This window comes from Trichosurus vulpecula, chromosome 9, assembly GCF_011100635.1.
Source record: "Trichosurus vulpecula isolate mTriVul1 chromosome 9, mTriVul1.pri, whole genome shotgun sequence".
NCBI lineage: Eukaryota > Metazoa > Chordata > Mammalia > Diprotodontia > Phalangeridae > Trichosurus > Trichosurus vulpecula.
The window spans coordinates 461378-479377 of record NC_050581.1 but is presented as its reverse complement, the minus strand read 5'-3'; the positions used below and the strand labels follow the sequence as shown (position 1 = coordinate 479377).

The 18000-nt window shown below is 41.9% G+C and overlaps 1 protein-coding gene across 1 annotated transcript; it reads right to left on the bottom strand.

The window, feature by feature from the left end:
• Positions 1 to 1588: 1588 nt before the first annotated feature.
• LOC118831091 (serine protease 30-like) lies at positions 1589 to 14751 on the bottom strand. The gene is made up of 6 exons (XM_036738249.1): positions 14694 to 14751; positions 14286 to 14312; positions 13526 to 13688; positions 11753 to 12018; positions 6030 to 6190; positions 1589 to 1816 (listed from the first exon to the last, which is right to left on the bottom strand). The coding sequence occupies exons 1-6, from the start codon at positions 14749 to 14751 to the stop codon at positions 1589 to 1591; spliced, it is 903 nt and encodes a 300-aa protein (XP_036594144.1).
• Positions 14752 to 18000: the final 3249 nt, after the last annotated feature.

Sequence of the window (18000 nt, the reverse complement as noted above, 5' to 3'; positions counted from 1 at the left end):
ATGTTATAATGATGATGCTATATGACTGTACTATAAATGATGAACTCAATCTTAGAAAAAAACATAGGAAGACTTGCATGAAATAATGAAGAGTGAAATGAGCAGAACCAAGAGAACACCACATACAGTGACAGCAGTACTGTTTTAAGAATGCCTTTGAGCAAATGAGTCATTTTTATTATTATAAATATTCAAATTAATTATAAAGGACATATGAAGAAAGACACTCTCTGCATCCAGAGAAAAAATTGATAAATAGAAGTATGTATAGAATAATTCTACATACACACACACATATGCCTATTTGAGCCTAATGGTAGCCATCTCTATGCTGGGGAGGGGAGAAAAAAAGAAATTCACATGATAACTTTATTATACATTTAAAAGGAATAGCAAGTTGTACATAATAGATCTGTGGTTTCATGAGCAATCATCTTTTTAAAATTATACTATGTTATGGAAATGCTTGTCCTATTCCATAAATTAAAAATAAAATAAATAAATGTGGGGGGAAAACAGTACATTAGTGTCCCAGTTTTCCCGCAACCCCTCCAACATTTATCATTTTCCTTTTTTTGTCATATTAGCCAATTTGATGGGTGTGAGGTGGTACCTCAGAGTTGTTTTAATTAGCATTTCTCTAATTAACAGTTATTTAGAGCATTTTTTCATGTAACTATAGATAACTTTGATTTCTTCATCTGCAAACTGCCCATGCATATCCTTTGACTATTTAGCAACTGAGGAATGATTTGTATTCTTATAAATTTGAATCAGTTCTCTTTATACTTGAGAAATGAGGTCTTTATCAGAGATACTTGGTGTAAAAATTTTCCCCCAGTTTTCTGTTTTCCTTATAAGTTTGCTCGCATTGGTTTTATTTGTCCAAAACCTTTTAAAATTTTATATAATAAAAATACCCATTTTACATTTTGTAATGCTCTCTATATCTTGTTTGGTCCTAAATTCTTCCTTTATCCATAGATCTGACAGGTGAATGATTCATTGCTCTCTTAATTTGCTTATAGTATCACCCTTTATGTCTAAATCATAGGCCCACTTTGACCTTATCTTGGTATACGGTATGAGATCCAACCACCAACCATTTTACCGAAGAAGAAACTGGCTCAGATAGGGGAAATGACTTGGCTCTGACCACATTTCCAGGTCTCTCACTGCCCAGTTCTCTGCCCACTCCTTCCTCCAGGAAGCCCTTTCTGGTGACTCTAGCCCAGCTTTATCTGCATACAGCGATAGGACCACAAATACAGTTGACATATTTCTGAATGAGCGCTTCTATTATTGTGGAGCTTGGTATACTATTTCCCCAGCAACACTGTGACCTCCTTCCCTTAGGATAGGGACCATATCTCTTTCCACTCTTGTGTTGCACTAGCACCAGACCCAGGGCTGCATCAGAGAGTGTCAACTTGTAATCCTCTTCTCCCATCCTCCAGAGAGAAGTAGCTGCCATCAGTCAAAGAGCAAAAAAGAGCATCCAGGATACAGAGAGGTTAAGGAGGGTTCCAAATAAAAGGATAGAAAAGATGCCTGGCAGCTACATAGTTGAGGCATGGGGGCAAAAATCTCATTGAACACTGAGAAGAACCAGTGTCAGCAGCAGAGTAGGGTAGGTAGGCCCTGAAAGAACATTTGGAGCAAAGTTGATGGAGGCTTGAATCCAATCGGTGTAAGCCTGGACCCGGGTATAAACTCCTGGTCGGTTGGGTTGGGCGCAACCTTCTCCCCAGCTCACCACACCGACCTGGAACCAGGTATTCTGATCCTTACAGACAAGGGGGCCTCCGGAATCACCCTGGGGGGGGGGAAGGGGCATGGTTAGTCATAATAGAGGTATATTTAGACCTTAGATTATCTAGATCCTGTATGTATGGAGGGGAGTGGGATTGGGGAGAGAACAACTCCAGGGTCTAATTCAGTCCCACAGTATGTGATTTTTTTTTTACTTTTTTTTTAATTTAAATTTATTTATTTAACATATTTAGTTTTCAGCATTGATTTTCACAAGAGTTTGAATTACAAATTTTCTCCCCATTTCTACCCTCCTCCCCACTCCAAGATGGCGTATATTCTGGTTGCCCTGTTCCCCAGTCAGCCCTCCCTTCTGTCATCCCACTCCCCTCCCATCCCCTTTTCCCTTCCTTTCTTGTAGGGCAAGATAAATTTCTACGCCCCATTGCCTGTGTATCTTATTTTCTAGTTGCATGCAAAAACTTTTATTTTTTTGTTTTTGAACATCTGTTTTTAAAACTTTGAGTTCCAAATTCTCTCCCCTCTTCCCTTCCCACCCACCCTCCCTAAGAAGTCAAGCAATTCCACATAGGCCACATGTGTATCATTATGTACAACCTTTCCACAATACTCATGTTGTGAAAGACTAACTATATTTTGCTCCTTCCCAACCCATCCCCCTTTATTGAATTTTCTCCCTTGACCCTGTCCCCTTTCCAAAGTGTTTGTTTTTGATTACCTCCACCCCCATCTGCCCTCCCCTCCATCATCGCCCCCTTTTTTGAAATCTTCTTCCCTATTCTTTCCTGTGGGGGAAGATACCCAATTGAGTATGTATGGTATTCCCTCCTCAGGCCAAATTTGATGAGAGCAAGATTCACTCATTCCCCCCTCACCTGCCCTCTCCCCTCCTCCCACAGAACTGCTTCCTCTTGCCACCTTTATGCGAGATAATCCACCCCATTCTATCTCTCCCTATCTCCCTCTCTCAATATATTCCTCTCTCATCCCTTAATTTGATTTTATTTCTTTTAGATATCTTCCCTTCATCTTCAGCTCACCCTGTGTCCACTCTCTCTCTTTATGTATATATATCTATATATATATCTATATATATATATACACACATACATATATACATACATACACATTCACTTATATATATACATAAACATATATACATATATGCATATTCCCTTCAGCTACCCTAATACTGAGGTCTCATGAATCATACACATCATCTTTCCATGTAGGAATGTAAACAAAACAGTTCAACTTTAGTAAGTCCCTTGCAATTTCTTTTTCTTGTTTTTTTTTTTCTTGATTACCTTTTCATGCTTCTCTTGATTCTTGTGTTTGAAAGTCAAATTTTCTATTCAGCTCTGGTCTTTTCACTGAGAAAACTTGAAAGTCCTCTATTTTATTGAAAATCCATATTTTGCCTTGGAGCATGATACTCAGTTTTGCTGGGTAGGTGATTCTTGGTTTTAATCCTAGCTCCATTGACCTCTGGAATATCGTATTCCAAGCCCTTCGATCTCTTAATGTAGAAGCTGCCAGATCTTGGGTTATTCTGATTGGGTTTCCACAATACTCAAATTGTTTCTTTCTGGCTGCTTGCAGTATTTTCTCCTTGATCTGAGAGCTCTGAAATTTGGCAACAATATTCCTAGGAGATTTCTTTTGGGGATCTATTTGAGGAGGCGATCGATGGATTCTTTCAATTTCTATTTTGCCCTGTGGCTCTAGAATATCAGGGCAGTTCTCCTTGATAATTTCTTGAAAGATGATATCTAGGCTCTTTTTTTGATCATGGCTTTCAGGTAGTCCAATAATTTTTAAATTATCTCTCCTAGATCTATTTTCCAGGTCAGTGGTTTTTCCAATGAGATATTGCACATTGTCTTCTATTTTCTCATTCCTTTGGTTCTGTTTTATAATATCTTGATTTCTCATCAAGTCACTAGCTTCCACTTGCTCCAATCTAATTTTTAGGGTAGCATTTTCTTCAGTGGTCTGTTGGATCTCCTTTTCCATTTGGCTAATTCTGCCTTTCAAGGCATTCTTCTCCTCATTGGCTTTTTGGAGCTCTTTTGCCATTTGAATTAGTCTATTTTTTAAGGTGTAGTTTTCTTCAATATTTTTTTTCAGCATTATTTTTGGGTCTCCTTTAGCAAGTCATTGACTTGTTTTTCATGGTTTTCTTGCATCCTTCTCATTTCTCTTCCCAATTTTTCCTCTACTTCTCTAACTTGCTTTTCCAAATCCTTTTTGAGCTCTTCCATGGCCTGGGACCAGTTCATGTTTTTCTTGGAGGCTTTTGGTGTAGGCTCTATGACTTTGTTGACTTCTTCTGTCTGTATGTTTTGGTCTTCTTTGTCGCCAAAGAAAGAATCCAAAGTCTGAGACTGAATCTGGGTGCCTTTTCGCTGCCTGGCCATGTTCCAAGCCAACTAACATGACCCTTGAGTTTTTCAGTGGGGTATGACTGCTTGTAGACTAAAGAGTTCTGTGTTCCACGTTTGGGGAGGATGTGCCAACTCTGCCACACCAGCACTCCTCCTTCCCCAAGAACCCCCAACCCAGACTGGGCTTAGATCTTCAACAGGCTCAGCACTCCTGCTCTGATCCGCCACTTAATTCCTCCCACCAGGTGGGCCTGGGGCAGGAGGCAGTTGCAGCTGTAGCTGCCCCACCTCCGCTGCCCCAGGGCAGTGGCTGAACCTCAAACTCCTTCCACTCCTGCAGCTTTTCCCACTAACCTTCTCTGTTGTCTTTGGTGTTTGTGGGTTGAGAAGTCTGGTAACTGCTGTAGCTCACTGATTTAGGGCGCCAGGACCCGCTCCGCCCGGCTCCTGGTCTGGTTGGTCTGCACTGCTCATGCTGGGCTCTGCTCTGCTCCACTCCCAGCTCCCAGCTCCCAGCTCCCAGCTCCATGTTGGATAGACCTCACCCAGAGACCATCCAGGCTGTCCTGGGCTGGAGCCCTGCTTCCCTCTGCTGTTTTGTGGGTTCTGCAGTCCTAGAATTGGTTCAGAGCCACTTTTTATAGGTTTTTGGAGGGACTTGGTGGGGAGCTCATGCTAGTCCCGGCTTTCCAGCCGCCATCTTGGCCCACAGTATATGATTAACAGGAACCCTGTGAAACTATGGTTTTTCTGTTGTACTTTGGAAAATTATTGAATTGTAAATGTCGTAAGCCTCTGTCCAATGAAGGATCATAGAATCATAGATTTGGAGCCAGAAAAGGACTACAAAGGTCATTAAGGGCAAGTCCCATTTTCCAGATAGGCTGACTATGAAAGAGAAGTTACGTATGTACCCAGGGTCACAAAGTCACCTAGCCATGTTGTTCTTTTGCCCAAGAATCTTCATTAGCTCTTGTTTGCTTTTAGGATTGAAGCATTTAAAGCTTTCCACAATGTTTTCAGACTGAATACATATTATCCCACGTGCCCTTATCTGGTGGGACACTTTTTCCTAGCAGGGCACATAGTAGGGATGCTGGGGCAATTCTGCAAGCATTCTAAAAAGACTGAGGCAGCTCTAGAGAATGACTGACCTATTATAACTGCTAGGAAGGAATGAGGCTCAGAATGCTGTGGTAGAATCAGATTGGGATTTGGAGTTAGAAGTCCTGGGTTCAAGTATCAACTTTGCCACTTACCATTCTACCTCTTGGGCTGGGAATGGTAGTCAAATCAAAATTACTATTGGAAAGGACATGACAACACCCTGCCCTATGACTCCATTTATCATTCCTGTGACTCCACAGACTTCCTTCAAGTCTGAACTGAAATCTTCTATGGGAAGACTTTCCCAATCCACCTTAATTCAAGTTCCTTCATTCAGTGGATTTTTTCTGATTTGTCCTGTATATTGCTTGTTTTTACATAGTTGTTTGCATGTTTCTCCTTTTAGACTATGATCTCTTTAAGGGCAGGGACTGTCTTTTATCCCTAGTGCTTAGACACATAGTAGATGTTCAGTAAATGTTTATTAACTGACTAATTGACAAGTGAAAACTTCCTTCTCTAGCTACCACTCCCTTACAGCTTGCCCGCATCTATTAGAATGTAAGTTCTTTGGGGACAGGGACCATTACACTTTTGCCCTTATCCCCAACATTCAGAACCATATTTGGCACATAGTAGATGCTCAATAAATGCTTTCCCCACATATGCATGATCCATCCATTAACCCATTCAGTGAGAAACTTCTATTTATCTATGAACCTGGACAGCTTGGGGGGAGGAAGGAGAGGAAGCCGCTCTCACCTGGCAGGAATCTTTCTGGCCCTCCTCATATCCAGCACAGATCATGTCCTCCAAAACCAGGGTTCGTCCTAAGGCTGTGGGGTTATTGATGTGGTATTGGGCATCACAAGTCTCAGCATCAATCAGGGGGACCTGGACTTCTTGTAAGATCCAAGAAAAATCTGGGGAAAGAGAAGATTTTTTGCTAAAGAGGCAATGAGCACTGACAGTGGCTAAGTGGCCTGGGCTTGGAGTCTGAAGACTTGGCTTGGAATCTCAGCTTTGCAGAACCTTAGGCCAGTCACTTGATCTCTCTTGGCCTCAGTTTCCTCATCTGAAAAATGAGGGAGTTGGACCTGATGATCTTTAGGGCCCATCTAAATCTGTGAAGCAGATTGAAGGTGAGGGAAATTGTGAAAATAACTGTGTTAGGGATATCTGGGAGACTTAACTAACCCAGAGGTGAATGCACTCCCACATTATCTGGAACCAAGCCACCATGCCCATTCCTGGCCATTTCCAAATCCGGTCCCTCCCACCTTCACCTCTCCTGTTAGAATGGAAGCTTTTTGAGGGCAGGAACTGTATTGCTTGCATATATTTGCATCCCCAGCACTTAGCACGGTGTCTGGCTCATAGAGAGTGCTGAGTAAACGCTTTTTATTTAATCATTTTTATTTTATTTTATTCATATTGATTTTATTTATTCATTTATTACCCAGCCATCCTTCACTAGCAGGTTTCCTCACTGGCCAGTCTTCTTACCTCCATTCTATCTCACGCCTGCCACAGAATCACACGGGATCTTAGAACTGGAAGGAATCATCTAGCTCTAATCCAACTCCCTTCATTTTTCAAACGTGGGACTTGAGGCCCAGAGAGGTGGAAAGACTTGCTCAAAGCCACACAGATAGTAAATAGAAGAGCTGAGATTCAACCTAAAGATTCCAAGACCACTGGCTTTCTACTCATTCTCACCCCTAGATTTCCTTACTTTTAGAATGTCCTCTCCACCTTTTTTTCCTCCACATCCCAATCCTCCCCGTCCTTCAAGTCCAAGTCCAGATGTTATCTCTTCCACAAGACCTTCTCTGAGCCCCCTAGGTCAAGCTTTGTTGTTGTTGTGGTTGTTTGGTTGTATCCAACTCCTCATGACCCCATTTGGGATTTTCTTGGCAAAGATACTGGAGTGCTTTGCCTTTTCCTTCTCCAGCTCATTTTACAGATGAAGAAACTGAGGCAAACAGGGTCCAGTGATTTGCCCAGGGTCACACAGCTAGTAAATGTCTGAGGTTGTATTTGAACTCAGGCAAATGAGTCTTCCTAACTTCAGACCCAGCGCTCTATCCATGGCACTACCTAGCTTCCCCAGACGATACATGATTTTTTTAATACGTAAGTGCATCAGAGACATACATGTTAAGTTCTATGTATAAGCCTGGATAGTCATTAGCATCGCCAGGGGATCACAGAAGGCTTCCTGGAGAAGGTGGTGCTTGAGTCAGCAGTTTAGGAATGGGTTGAAATTCAACAGGTGGAGGGAAGAAATTAGGAAGAATGTGAGTAAAAGCACCCAGACAGGAAAACACCAAGTATATTTGGGAGATGGCAGCCAGTCCAGTCTGGTTTGAATGGAGATTACCACAAAGCATAATAAGTTGGAAGCCTACTTGGTGGATAAAGTGTGAAAGAATCATGGAAGGGTTTCGGGTAGAGAAGTAACGTAACCACATCCATGAATAAGGAAGCAAAGTCTGCCTTTGGGTGAAAAGGATAAATTGCAAGGAGGAAAAGTGGAGGTGAGGCAACTGATCAGGAGGTGATTAAAATAGTGCGGGCTGGCAATAATGATGGACCTGTCCAAGGTGATGGCAGGGAGAGGTAAGAAGTAATCTGTAGGTAGAGCTGATGGAACTCTATAATGGATTAAATAGAAGAGGAAAGAGTGGGAGATAACACCACAATTCATGAACATGACAGATTAGATGGAGGGTGGTATTACAGGAAGAGATAGTCAAGTCAGGAGGAGGAGCAGTATCTCCCTCCAAGGGAAAGATCTAAACTAGGGGGTCACTGCTTGTAGGGCCCGCCAACATCCAAGTAAAGATGCCCTGAAGGCAGATGGAGGTGCAGGTCTGGAATTTCACTGAGGAGTCTCCTCCCTGGACCTCTAGCAAGAGGGGAAACTCCAGCAGCTGAGACTTGTAGAAAAATTCAAGACAATTCTATAAGCCCATATTAGGAACCTACTGCACAGGAGGAGGAGAGGGAAAACAAGATAATATAATAATAAAAAAATAGCTAACACATGCGTAATATTTTTCCAAAGTACTTCTCCATCTATTACTTCATCTGATACAACAGTCTTGTGAAGTACCGCCTTTAAGCACTAATAATATTGGTAGTGTTGGTAAGAATAGCCAACACTTGTAGAGGGTTTTAAAGTTTGCAAAGCACCTTCCATACAGAGTGTCCCCAAATCCTTAATACAGTTTTAAGCTTTAATGACTTCATAAATATAAATGCTACAAACTTATTTTTTAATCATTTGAAACTTTATTTAAATGTATTTATTTTTGTAAATTAAGCGATATTTTTTTTATTTTAGTTTTAATAAAATGGGGCACTTATGCATTACGTATGACAGTTTCTGGATGATACTTTCTCTGACCAATGGATCAGTAGAGAAGATCATTTCAGTCACCTGATAGATCTCCATTAAACTTTTTTGTGTGTGATCATACCAAAACTGTTATGTATGCATCAAGACCTCATTCTTTGAATGACCTAAGGCTACGATTACAAATATAATCTTTTTTAGTTATGGAATAGCAGCTGATGAAAATTTTTACAAATTTCCAAAAATCAGCTAAATAGACTCACTGCAGGGCTTCTTACATTTTTTCCACTCGTGATCCACATGGGTTGCAAACCACAGTTTAAGAAGCGCTGAATTATAGAACATATGATGGGTAGCTATGTTGAATTTTCATAAGAAACATCACCATTTTAAAATTTAAAGTATTCAAAATGCCTTCGAATTTTTTTGTGTGCTTGTCACACTTAGACTTCAGAAGTTATTAAAGCTTAAAACTACACAAAGACTTTTGGAACATTTCCTATATGTGTATTCCGTTTGATACTCAGATCCCTCTTGTAATAATAGAAACAAATGTTACTGCATTTCTAATATCTGGCAGTAGGAAGTAACTATTAGCCAATTCTTAATTGCATATCTACAATTCTAATTCTTAGGGCATTCTGTTTTAAGTAAAAGATTTTTCACTAGATAATTATACTTGCATTTCTATGGTACTTTAAAAAACAATTTTATATATGTTATATATCATACATATGGTATATGGTATATATAACATACACATATGTATATAATTTTCCTGTTAGGAAAATAGTACATATATAATTAGGCTCCATAGGAGGGAGGAAAAGCAGCCCCTGGAAAGGTCACTCATCTGCCCCCTTCTCTACCTAGACTTGACCCAGAGCTGGATTCTTAGTCATGGCTCTGCTCTTCTAGGGTCCATGGGGAAATACAAGCATTTTTTTATTTCCACCCCCCCCCCACAATGGGGATGCAGGCTCAATCAAGACTTGACTATAGTGACACCCGTAACATACTTATATATGTTTATATGTTATACATACACACACACACACACACACACACACATATATATATATGTATACACTATATATATTCTACCTAATGACTGGCCTTCAGAGCAGAAAAAATGAGAAGGAACCATAATTAATAAATCAGTTAATTATTCTGGTCCCCATATGCTTTGTCTCCCTACATATCCCATCCATGCCCCTTGGCTTCTGTCAAATCCTACCTTCCCCAAGTGGCTTTTCTTGCTTCCTCTTTTTGGATCACCTTCCATCTACTCTGTATGAATCTTGGATGTACCTAGTCATTTACAGTTTGTCTCATTATTAGAATGTAAGCTTCTTGAGGGCAGAGACAGGGTTTTTGCCTTTGTTTGGATCACAAATACTTAGCACAATGCTTGGCAAAAAGAAAAAAAAGCAAGTGCTTACTAAACTCTTATTAACTCTTAAGTCACTGACTGTCCTAGGCTATAACAACAACATCGCAAATATGTAACTATGTGTATATATATATATATATATATATATATATATATATATATATATATATATATATCTGGTTGTGTCACTAATTCACATGTGACCTTGAACAAATCACTTTCCTTCTCTGACTCTCAGTTCTGTTAACTGTAAAATTAGGGGTGTGTGTTAGAATCTTCCCAAACTTATTTGGCCTACTGCCCCCTTTTAAAAAAAAATTACTCAAACCCCCCCCCCCCGCCGGGAAATCTACTTTCTTTAACTCTTTATTTAAAAAAAAAACTTTGCATCATTTCAGAATAATACAAATTTTTTTAAATGACACATCTTAAATTTAATCATTTATTGTATATTTGTGGGTTTTTTTCCTCCATTGAAATTTTGATGATGCAATATTGCATCATGTAACCATATAGTGCCATATTGCAAACAAGTCTTTACAAGCACATATTCTTTTTTTTTTTGAGGGGAGAAGGCAGGTAAATTGGGGTTAAGTGACTTGCCCAATGTCACACAGCTAGTATGTGTGTCAAATGTCTGAGGCTGGATTTGAACTCAGGTCCTCCTGACTCCAGGGCTGGTGTTCTACTCACTGTGCTACCTACCTTCCCCACAAGCACATATTCTTGCCAATGCATGCTCAACTTCCCAACGATGCACAGCAGACTCACCTGCCAACACTTGCTTGTTAAGACCTGTCAGCAGACTTGACCACTGATCAGTTATAACTTGCATTTTCTGTGTTTATTTGGAAAATAACGTAATCATTATGACTTTAATTGTGTTACACAACAGATGAAACATGTGTGAATGGTTTTTCAAAATTTTCTTCTCTTCTCTTCTTTCTTTATGCTTCCACCATTCCCTTATTTTTATTCACTGCCCTCCAATTGCATCCAAGGGTACTACTGCCCCCCTGGATCATTCCAGTGCTCTCCAGGGGGTGGTATTTCCCTAGGCTGGATGATCTCTAGGTTTCTTCTCCACTCCAGGATACTGTGTCCTGTGACTTATCTATGGTAAGGCAGATCTAGGGGAACCAGAGTTCTGTGAAGACTAAATGGTGCAGCTGGATGAGGTAGCTAGGTGGTACAATGGATAGAGTACCAAGCCTAGAGTCAGGAAGACTCATCTTCTTGAGTTCAAATCCAGCCTCAGACACTTACTAGCTGTGTGACCCTGAGCAAGTAATTTAATCCTGTTTGCCTCAGTTTCCTCATCTGTAAAATGATCTAGAGAAGGAAATGGCAAACCACTCCAGCGTCTTTGCCAAGAAAGCCCTAATGGGTCACAAAGAGTTGGACACAACTGAAAACAACTGAACAATGGTGGAGTTGGGACTCAAAACCAGGTCTCCTGATTAGGCTGAGGGCCCTTTATACTGTATAATCTTTGTCCTCAAGGAATATAGTATCTGGGGAGACTACATTATGTCCTTAAGTGACGGGCTACATCGGTGGAACAGACAGCCAAGGCTACACAAATTCAAAGGAAGAAGACATTCACATGTACGGGGGCAGTCAGGAAATGCTCAAAGGAGGAGGTAGCATTTGGGTAGGCCTTAAAGACGCAAATGCTCAGGGCTGGAGATCAGCAAGCGGGCAAGCACACTTACCCTATGCATGCCTTACCTGCGGTGTTGGTTTTTCCCCACCCAGTCACCCAGCACAGAGTGCCCGTGAGGAATTCGATCTGGGGTGAGGGGAGGCAAACAGGAACGATCTGAGAGGAGGAGCCAAGTTGTACCAGTGCAATGTCCCCTTCCAGGTTATCGCTTCCCTTTTTGTAGGAAGGGTGAATGATGATTCTTGTCACAGATGCTAAGGAGGAACCAGCTGAGTCTGTAGAAAGCGTCAGCTCTCCCAACTGGACTCCATAGTACGCAGGGTTCTGGGAACTAGAAGGGAAATAAAGACCAGACGAGCTGAAGGGCTGTTGAGCTTGATAAAGGGGTCAGTGCCCTTCCTCTCAAACTACCTGGGACTTAACTATTTGGTTTAAGGTTTAAATAATAAATTAAATAATAATATAATAATAAATAATTTAAAATAATAAATGAATAATAAAATAATAAATAAAAATTAATAATTGATTAATAATTTAAATAATTTCCTTATATTTATATACATACATGGTCTCTACCCTGTTAAAATGTAAGCTCCTCAAGAACTGGGATTTTGTCATTCTGTATGTGTGTGTGTGTGTGTGTGTGTGTGTGTGTAGGTCAGCACCTAGCACAGTGTCTGGCACCTAACAGGTGGCAGTCAGGTGGTATAGTGGGTAAGAGTGCTGGATTTGGAGTCCGGAAGACCAGGGTTCAAATCCCACCTCAGACACTTACTAAGTGTATCACCTTGGAGACATCATTTAACTTTTCTCAGCCTCCATGTCCTCATCTATACAATGAAGATGATAGTAGTACTTACCTCACAGCATTGGTGTGAGGCTCGATTGAGATCATGTACAGGAAGTGCAGTGCAAACCCCAAAGTGCTATGGAAATGCCATTATTAATAAATGTTGTTGATTGATTAATTCAGCAGAATAAACAAGTTTCAAGTCAACAAGCATTTATTTAAGTACCTACTATGTGCTAGGCACTGTGATAAGTTCTTGCCTGACCTATGGTTGCTTTTATGTTTATAGATGGGAGTGGTTATCTTGTGTGGTTTTATTGGATGTAGGAAAAAGGTTCTCTGCTCATGAATATCCTGGTTCTCCTCCCTAATGGCTATGTGACCTTGCATAAACCACTTTCCTTCTCTGTGTCTTCATTTGTTCACCTGTAAAAGGAGAGATTTGAACTGGGGTCGTTCATTCATTCAAGAAGCATTTACTAGTATTAAGTATCTACCTTCTGTGTAAGGAGCTGTGGTAGGTGCTGAGGCCCAGAGAAGGGAACAGAGTTGAAGTTTTAGAGGCAGGAAGTGATAGAGTAGGGACAGCAACCAGCCACTTGACTCCTAGACCAAGACCACATCCCCTGTATTGCACTGCTTCTCCATCTTTCACAGTTCATTACTTTGAAAGCTCCACTATTTGTGTTTGGGGCCCTAAAGATAAAGGTCATAGATTTAGACCTAGAAAGGACCTTAGAGCTCATCTAAGCTAAAACCCCATATTTTATAGAGAAGAAAATTGAAGTCCAGGGAAGGGCACCCATACCTGCATGGGGGAACCTGGGGGAAATGAAGATCCCTGGAGACTGTGTGTTATGGAGCACAAGAGAATGATTGAAGAAACTGTTCCATCCTCCTTCTCCCACCCCCTTTGCTGCTCTTTCCCCAAGCTACATAGCCCAGGAAATTTCAGGCGGGGGGGTAAATGTTTAAGATGCCCCTGCCCCCCACACCTCACTGGTAGGGTCAGGTACACCCAGCTCAACTTGCCACGGGCCTTACTCACTTGTCAAAGCAGTGAGCTGCAGTCAGCACCCAGCTCGAATTGATGAGAGAGCCGCCACAGATATGTGTCCCTGCGATCCTTAGGCTGACTTGCCATGGCCACTGTCCTTCCTGGGCATCCTGCCCTCCTATAATTCTCCCACTCACCTTAGAGGTTCCACACACTGTTGAGAGAGAGAAAGCTCATGAGGACACCCAGGTAGCACGGGAGCTCCCCTTAGGCCCCACTCCCCTCTCAAAAAGTCAGTCTCTTTCCAGTCTTCACTGTCCTTTCCAATACTGGACATCTTGGCCATTCTTACCCAAATACCACCCCTGACATCCCGGAGGCCTCCCTGCTTTTCTAACCCATTCCTATTCCCCACTTTTTCCTTACAAACCACCACCTCCTCCCAGGACCCAAGGATTCTTAAACCCCTAGAACTCAGGTAATAATTCTAGGTCACACAGTGCTTCACACTTTACAAAGTGTCTTCCTCACAAATAACAATGGGAGATAAGTAAAGCATTATTAACTACATTTTACAGATGAGGAAATGGAAGCACTGATAGGCAATAAGGCTTGTCTAAGAAAGCACCGTTATCTGAGGATTATCTGTTGTCCAAGAGAATACAAGTATCTGAAGTGGGACTTGAACTCAGGGCCCCTAATCCTATGACATTATGGCTGATTCCACTGGTGGGCTCTCCATGTTGCTGTCCCAAAGGCTAGGCCAACAGACTGACTGCTCTCGCTATCTTTTCCAGGATTAGCTACTTACCTGTTGCCAGGCTGTCCCCATGGACACCTAAAGGAGATTAAAAAGAAGATAGGGTCTAAATTAATATTCCAGCATCCCCAGACTTGGGAAGTGCTGAGGGGGTGGATTCATCCCAGCTGCCGGAGAAAGGAAACCAGGCCAAGGCAACAGGATCTTCTCCCAGCTTTCTACCCTAGATCCTTTTCATTGTTCCTCTGGGTGGACCAGTCAGTCCCACTCCCCTCCCCAGCCACTCTGCTACCCACCAGACTGTGTGGCAACCTAGTTTCCCAGGAACTCCTCCCAAGGAAGGGGTAAGAAACCACAGAAGGTCAAGGCACACACAAAGGAAAGGGTCAAAGGCTGGAGGAGCCCTTAGGGTTGAGCAGTCTCCCAGGGATGGACCACTCAAGCCCAGAAGACACTCACCATGGAACAGTAGCAGCAGCAGTGTGGGGAGCAGGAGAGAGGGGACAGATGGTCCCATGGGCATCCCAGACTACAGCGGCAGAGAGGAGCTCACCCTCCCAGGTCAGAGTCCTTGGAGTGGGTTCCACCCCCAGGGAGGGGCAGGATAGGTCATAAAATAGAGCTTGGCCTTGAATTTCTGTTCAATCGATACCAGCTGCTGACGCTCCTGTTCCCTCCTTCCCCATCACGGGAATGTGTGAATGTGATACAAAGACAAGAAAGGCAGGGACTCCCTTTTTTCAGATAATGCCCCCTCAGGCCAACACTTCCTGCCAATTTTAGAGTATGGTTGCCTGATAGGAGACACTCCAGTGACATAAAAAGACCCCTTGGTTTAGAGTCAGGAGGTCTGGATTAAAATCTTACCTTGCTACCCAGGTGACCCTGGATAAGTGTCTTAAAAATAACTCACATTTCTTTTTCTTTTAATTTTCATCAATCTGTTTTGTTTTTACATCATCTTCATTTCCAAATTCAGTCCTTCTCCCTCATCTCCCCAGAAAGCCACCCCTTGTAACAAAGAATAAAAAAGAGAAAGAAGCAGTTAGGTAACTAACATAAACAAGTCTGACAATATTCTACACCCATAGTCTCTTAACTCTACCAGTTTAGGGGAGGAGAGGGGGTTGTTGTATAACAAATCCCATTTCTACAGCTCTGTGACATAGGCAATCCAAGTAGGATTATCTCCATTTTACAGATGAGGCAAATAAGACTCTGAGAGGTTGTGACCTGCCAATGATCACCCAGTGTCTGAGTGAGTCAGCACTTGAACTTGGGACTCCTGATTCCAGGTTCTATCAACAATATAAATCAATCTTCATTTCATTATGTGTAAAACGAGGGGATTGTAATAAATAACTTCTTCCACCCCCAGCCTTCCAATTCTAAGAAATCTCATGAAAATGTCATTCCCACTGCTCTGGGCCTTGGGGGGCTTTCTTTCTTCTGAGGATTTGCCTTGTTAACAACCTCTTCCCACCTCCCTCCCACCATGGAAAGCAGAAGGCTTAACCCAAATGAATAATTTCCTCAAGGTGGCACAGCGACAAAGCAGATGAATGGAAGAGCATGGCATAACTAAGAGCATCATGTACAATTGCGTCAGGAGTGCTAGAGGGGAGAATGAGCTGAGGCTGGCAAGGAAATGAAGGATCACAAGAAGGCCTGGGCTGGGGTCTGAAAAATCTATATTAGGAGAATAAAAAGGAGGAAGAAAGAAAGGAGATCTTCCCCTTTGCTGGGGGTGGGGAGTAGTGGGGTGATGATAATGACAATATAGAGAGAAAAGGCAGAACCAACCACTGCTTACTCTGCTTCCATTTTCTCTGTCAAGGAGAGTGACCATTGAACTAGAAATGATGGACCAAAAATTATTAATACGGAGGTGAAACCCAATATAAATAAGGAGATGGTAAAGAGCACCCAGCTCTGATAGATGGAGGGGGGCAGGGAGAGGAGAGGAGAGGAGAGGAGAGGAGCGGAGAGAAGAGGAGAGGAAAGGAGGGGAGGGGACGGGAGAGGAGAGGAGAGAAGAAGAAGAGGGGAGGGGAGGGGAGAGGAGGGGAGGGGAGGCTAGAGGATAGGAGGGGAGAGGATGAGAGAGGAGATGAGAAGATAGGAGGGGAGGGGAGGAGAGGAGAGGGGAGGGGAGGAGAGGAGAGGAGAAGAGAGGAGAGATGGAGAGATAAGTAGGTAGACAGAAATATCAACAGAGAGAGAGAGAGAGGGAGGGGGGGAGAGAGAGAGAGAGAGAGAGAGAGAGAGAGAGAGAGAGAGAGAGAGAGAGAGAGAGAATAAGACAGGCAGACAGACTGAAAGGTAGGTAGATAGAAAGACAGACAGACAAAGCATCAATTAAGCATGTACTATGTACCAAGCAATGTGTTAAATGCTGAAAATACAAATGAAAGAAAATAAGACTTTTCCTTTTCTCAGGGAGCTTACATTCTAATAGGGAAGACAAAACTTTAAAAGGCTATGGAAAAAGGGTTGGGGTGAGGGGCTGAGAGGTGGGAGAGTACCCACACAATGGAGTGAATTGAGCTGGGAGTGAAGTGAGCATGACTAGGACTCCTCATGAAATGGAGATCCTAGCCAGGTATTCATCACCAAGATAACAGGCCTCATGTGGCCTAGATGAATTAAATCCAAAGTTACAAAAGCAAACAGCAATGATTGCTGAGCCACTGTCATGATATTTGAAAGATCATAGAAAACGGGAAAGATACTCCAAGGTTGGAGAAGGGCAAATGTCCTGATGTTCATTCTTTCTTTCCTTCTTTCTTTCTTTCTTTCTCTTTCTTTCTTTCTTTCTTTATTTCTTTCTTTCTTTCTTTCTTTCTTTCCTTCTTTCTTTCTTTCTTTCTCTCTCTCTTTCTTTCTCTCTTTCTTTCTTTTTCTTCCTTCCTTCCTTTCTCTTTCTTTCCTTCTTTCTTTCTTTTTCTTTCTTTCTTTTTTCCCTTTCTTTCTTTCTAAGTTTCTTTCTTTCTTCCTTTCTCTCTCTCTCTCTCTCTCTCTCTCTCTCTCTCTCTCTCTCTTTATCCCTCTTTCTCTCTCCTCACTTATGAACATAATCAGTGAAGGAATTTGTTTTGATTGACCATGCATTATTTATTACAAGGGTTACACACACACACACACACACACACACACACACACACACACACAATGGTTTGTTAATTTAAAAAATGAAATGAAAGTAAAGCAGTTATTACAAAGTGTCAGGGTGGTTTCATCAAGAATGGGCTATATCAGATTAACTGTATTTCCATTTTTATCAGTATTATTAAACTAATAGATGAGGAGCAATAACTGTTATAGAAATCTTTTACATAGAATTTATCAAAGTTTTTAATGTAGTAATGTTCTTGGAGAGAAAGTAGAGGGATATGGATTAGATGAAAATACAATTAGATGGATTCCAAGCTCCATGGATGGCTAGGCTCAGAGTTGGTGGTTCATCAGCAGTTTGGCAGGAGGTGTCCAGTGGACCATTCCCAGGATCTATCCTTGGTGCTGGGTGGTTGAACCTTTTTTTTTGGTGACTGTTAAATGCATGGATGATATGTTGATCACAGTTTAAGAGAACATGAAGCCGGGAGGGATAGCCAAGATACTGTATGATAAGAGTCAGGATCTCAAAGGCGCTCAACAGACTAGCATTGGAATGAACCTAAGAAGATGACAGTGAGTAGAGACACATGCAAAGTCTTACATCTGGATACAGAAAATCAACTTTGCAAACACAAGATGGGGGAGAAAC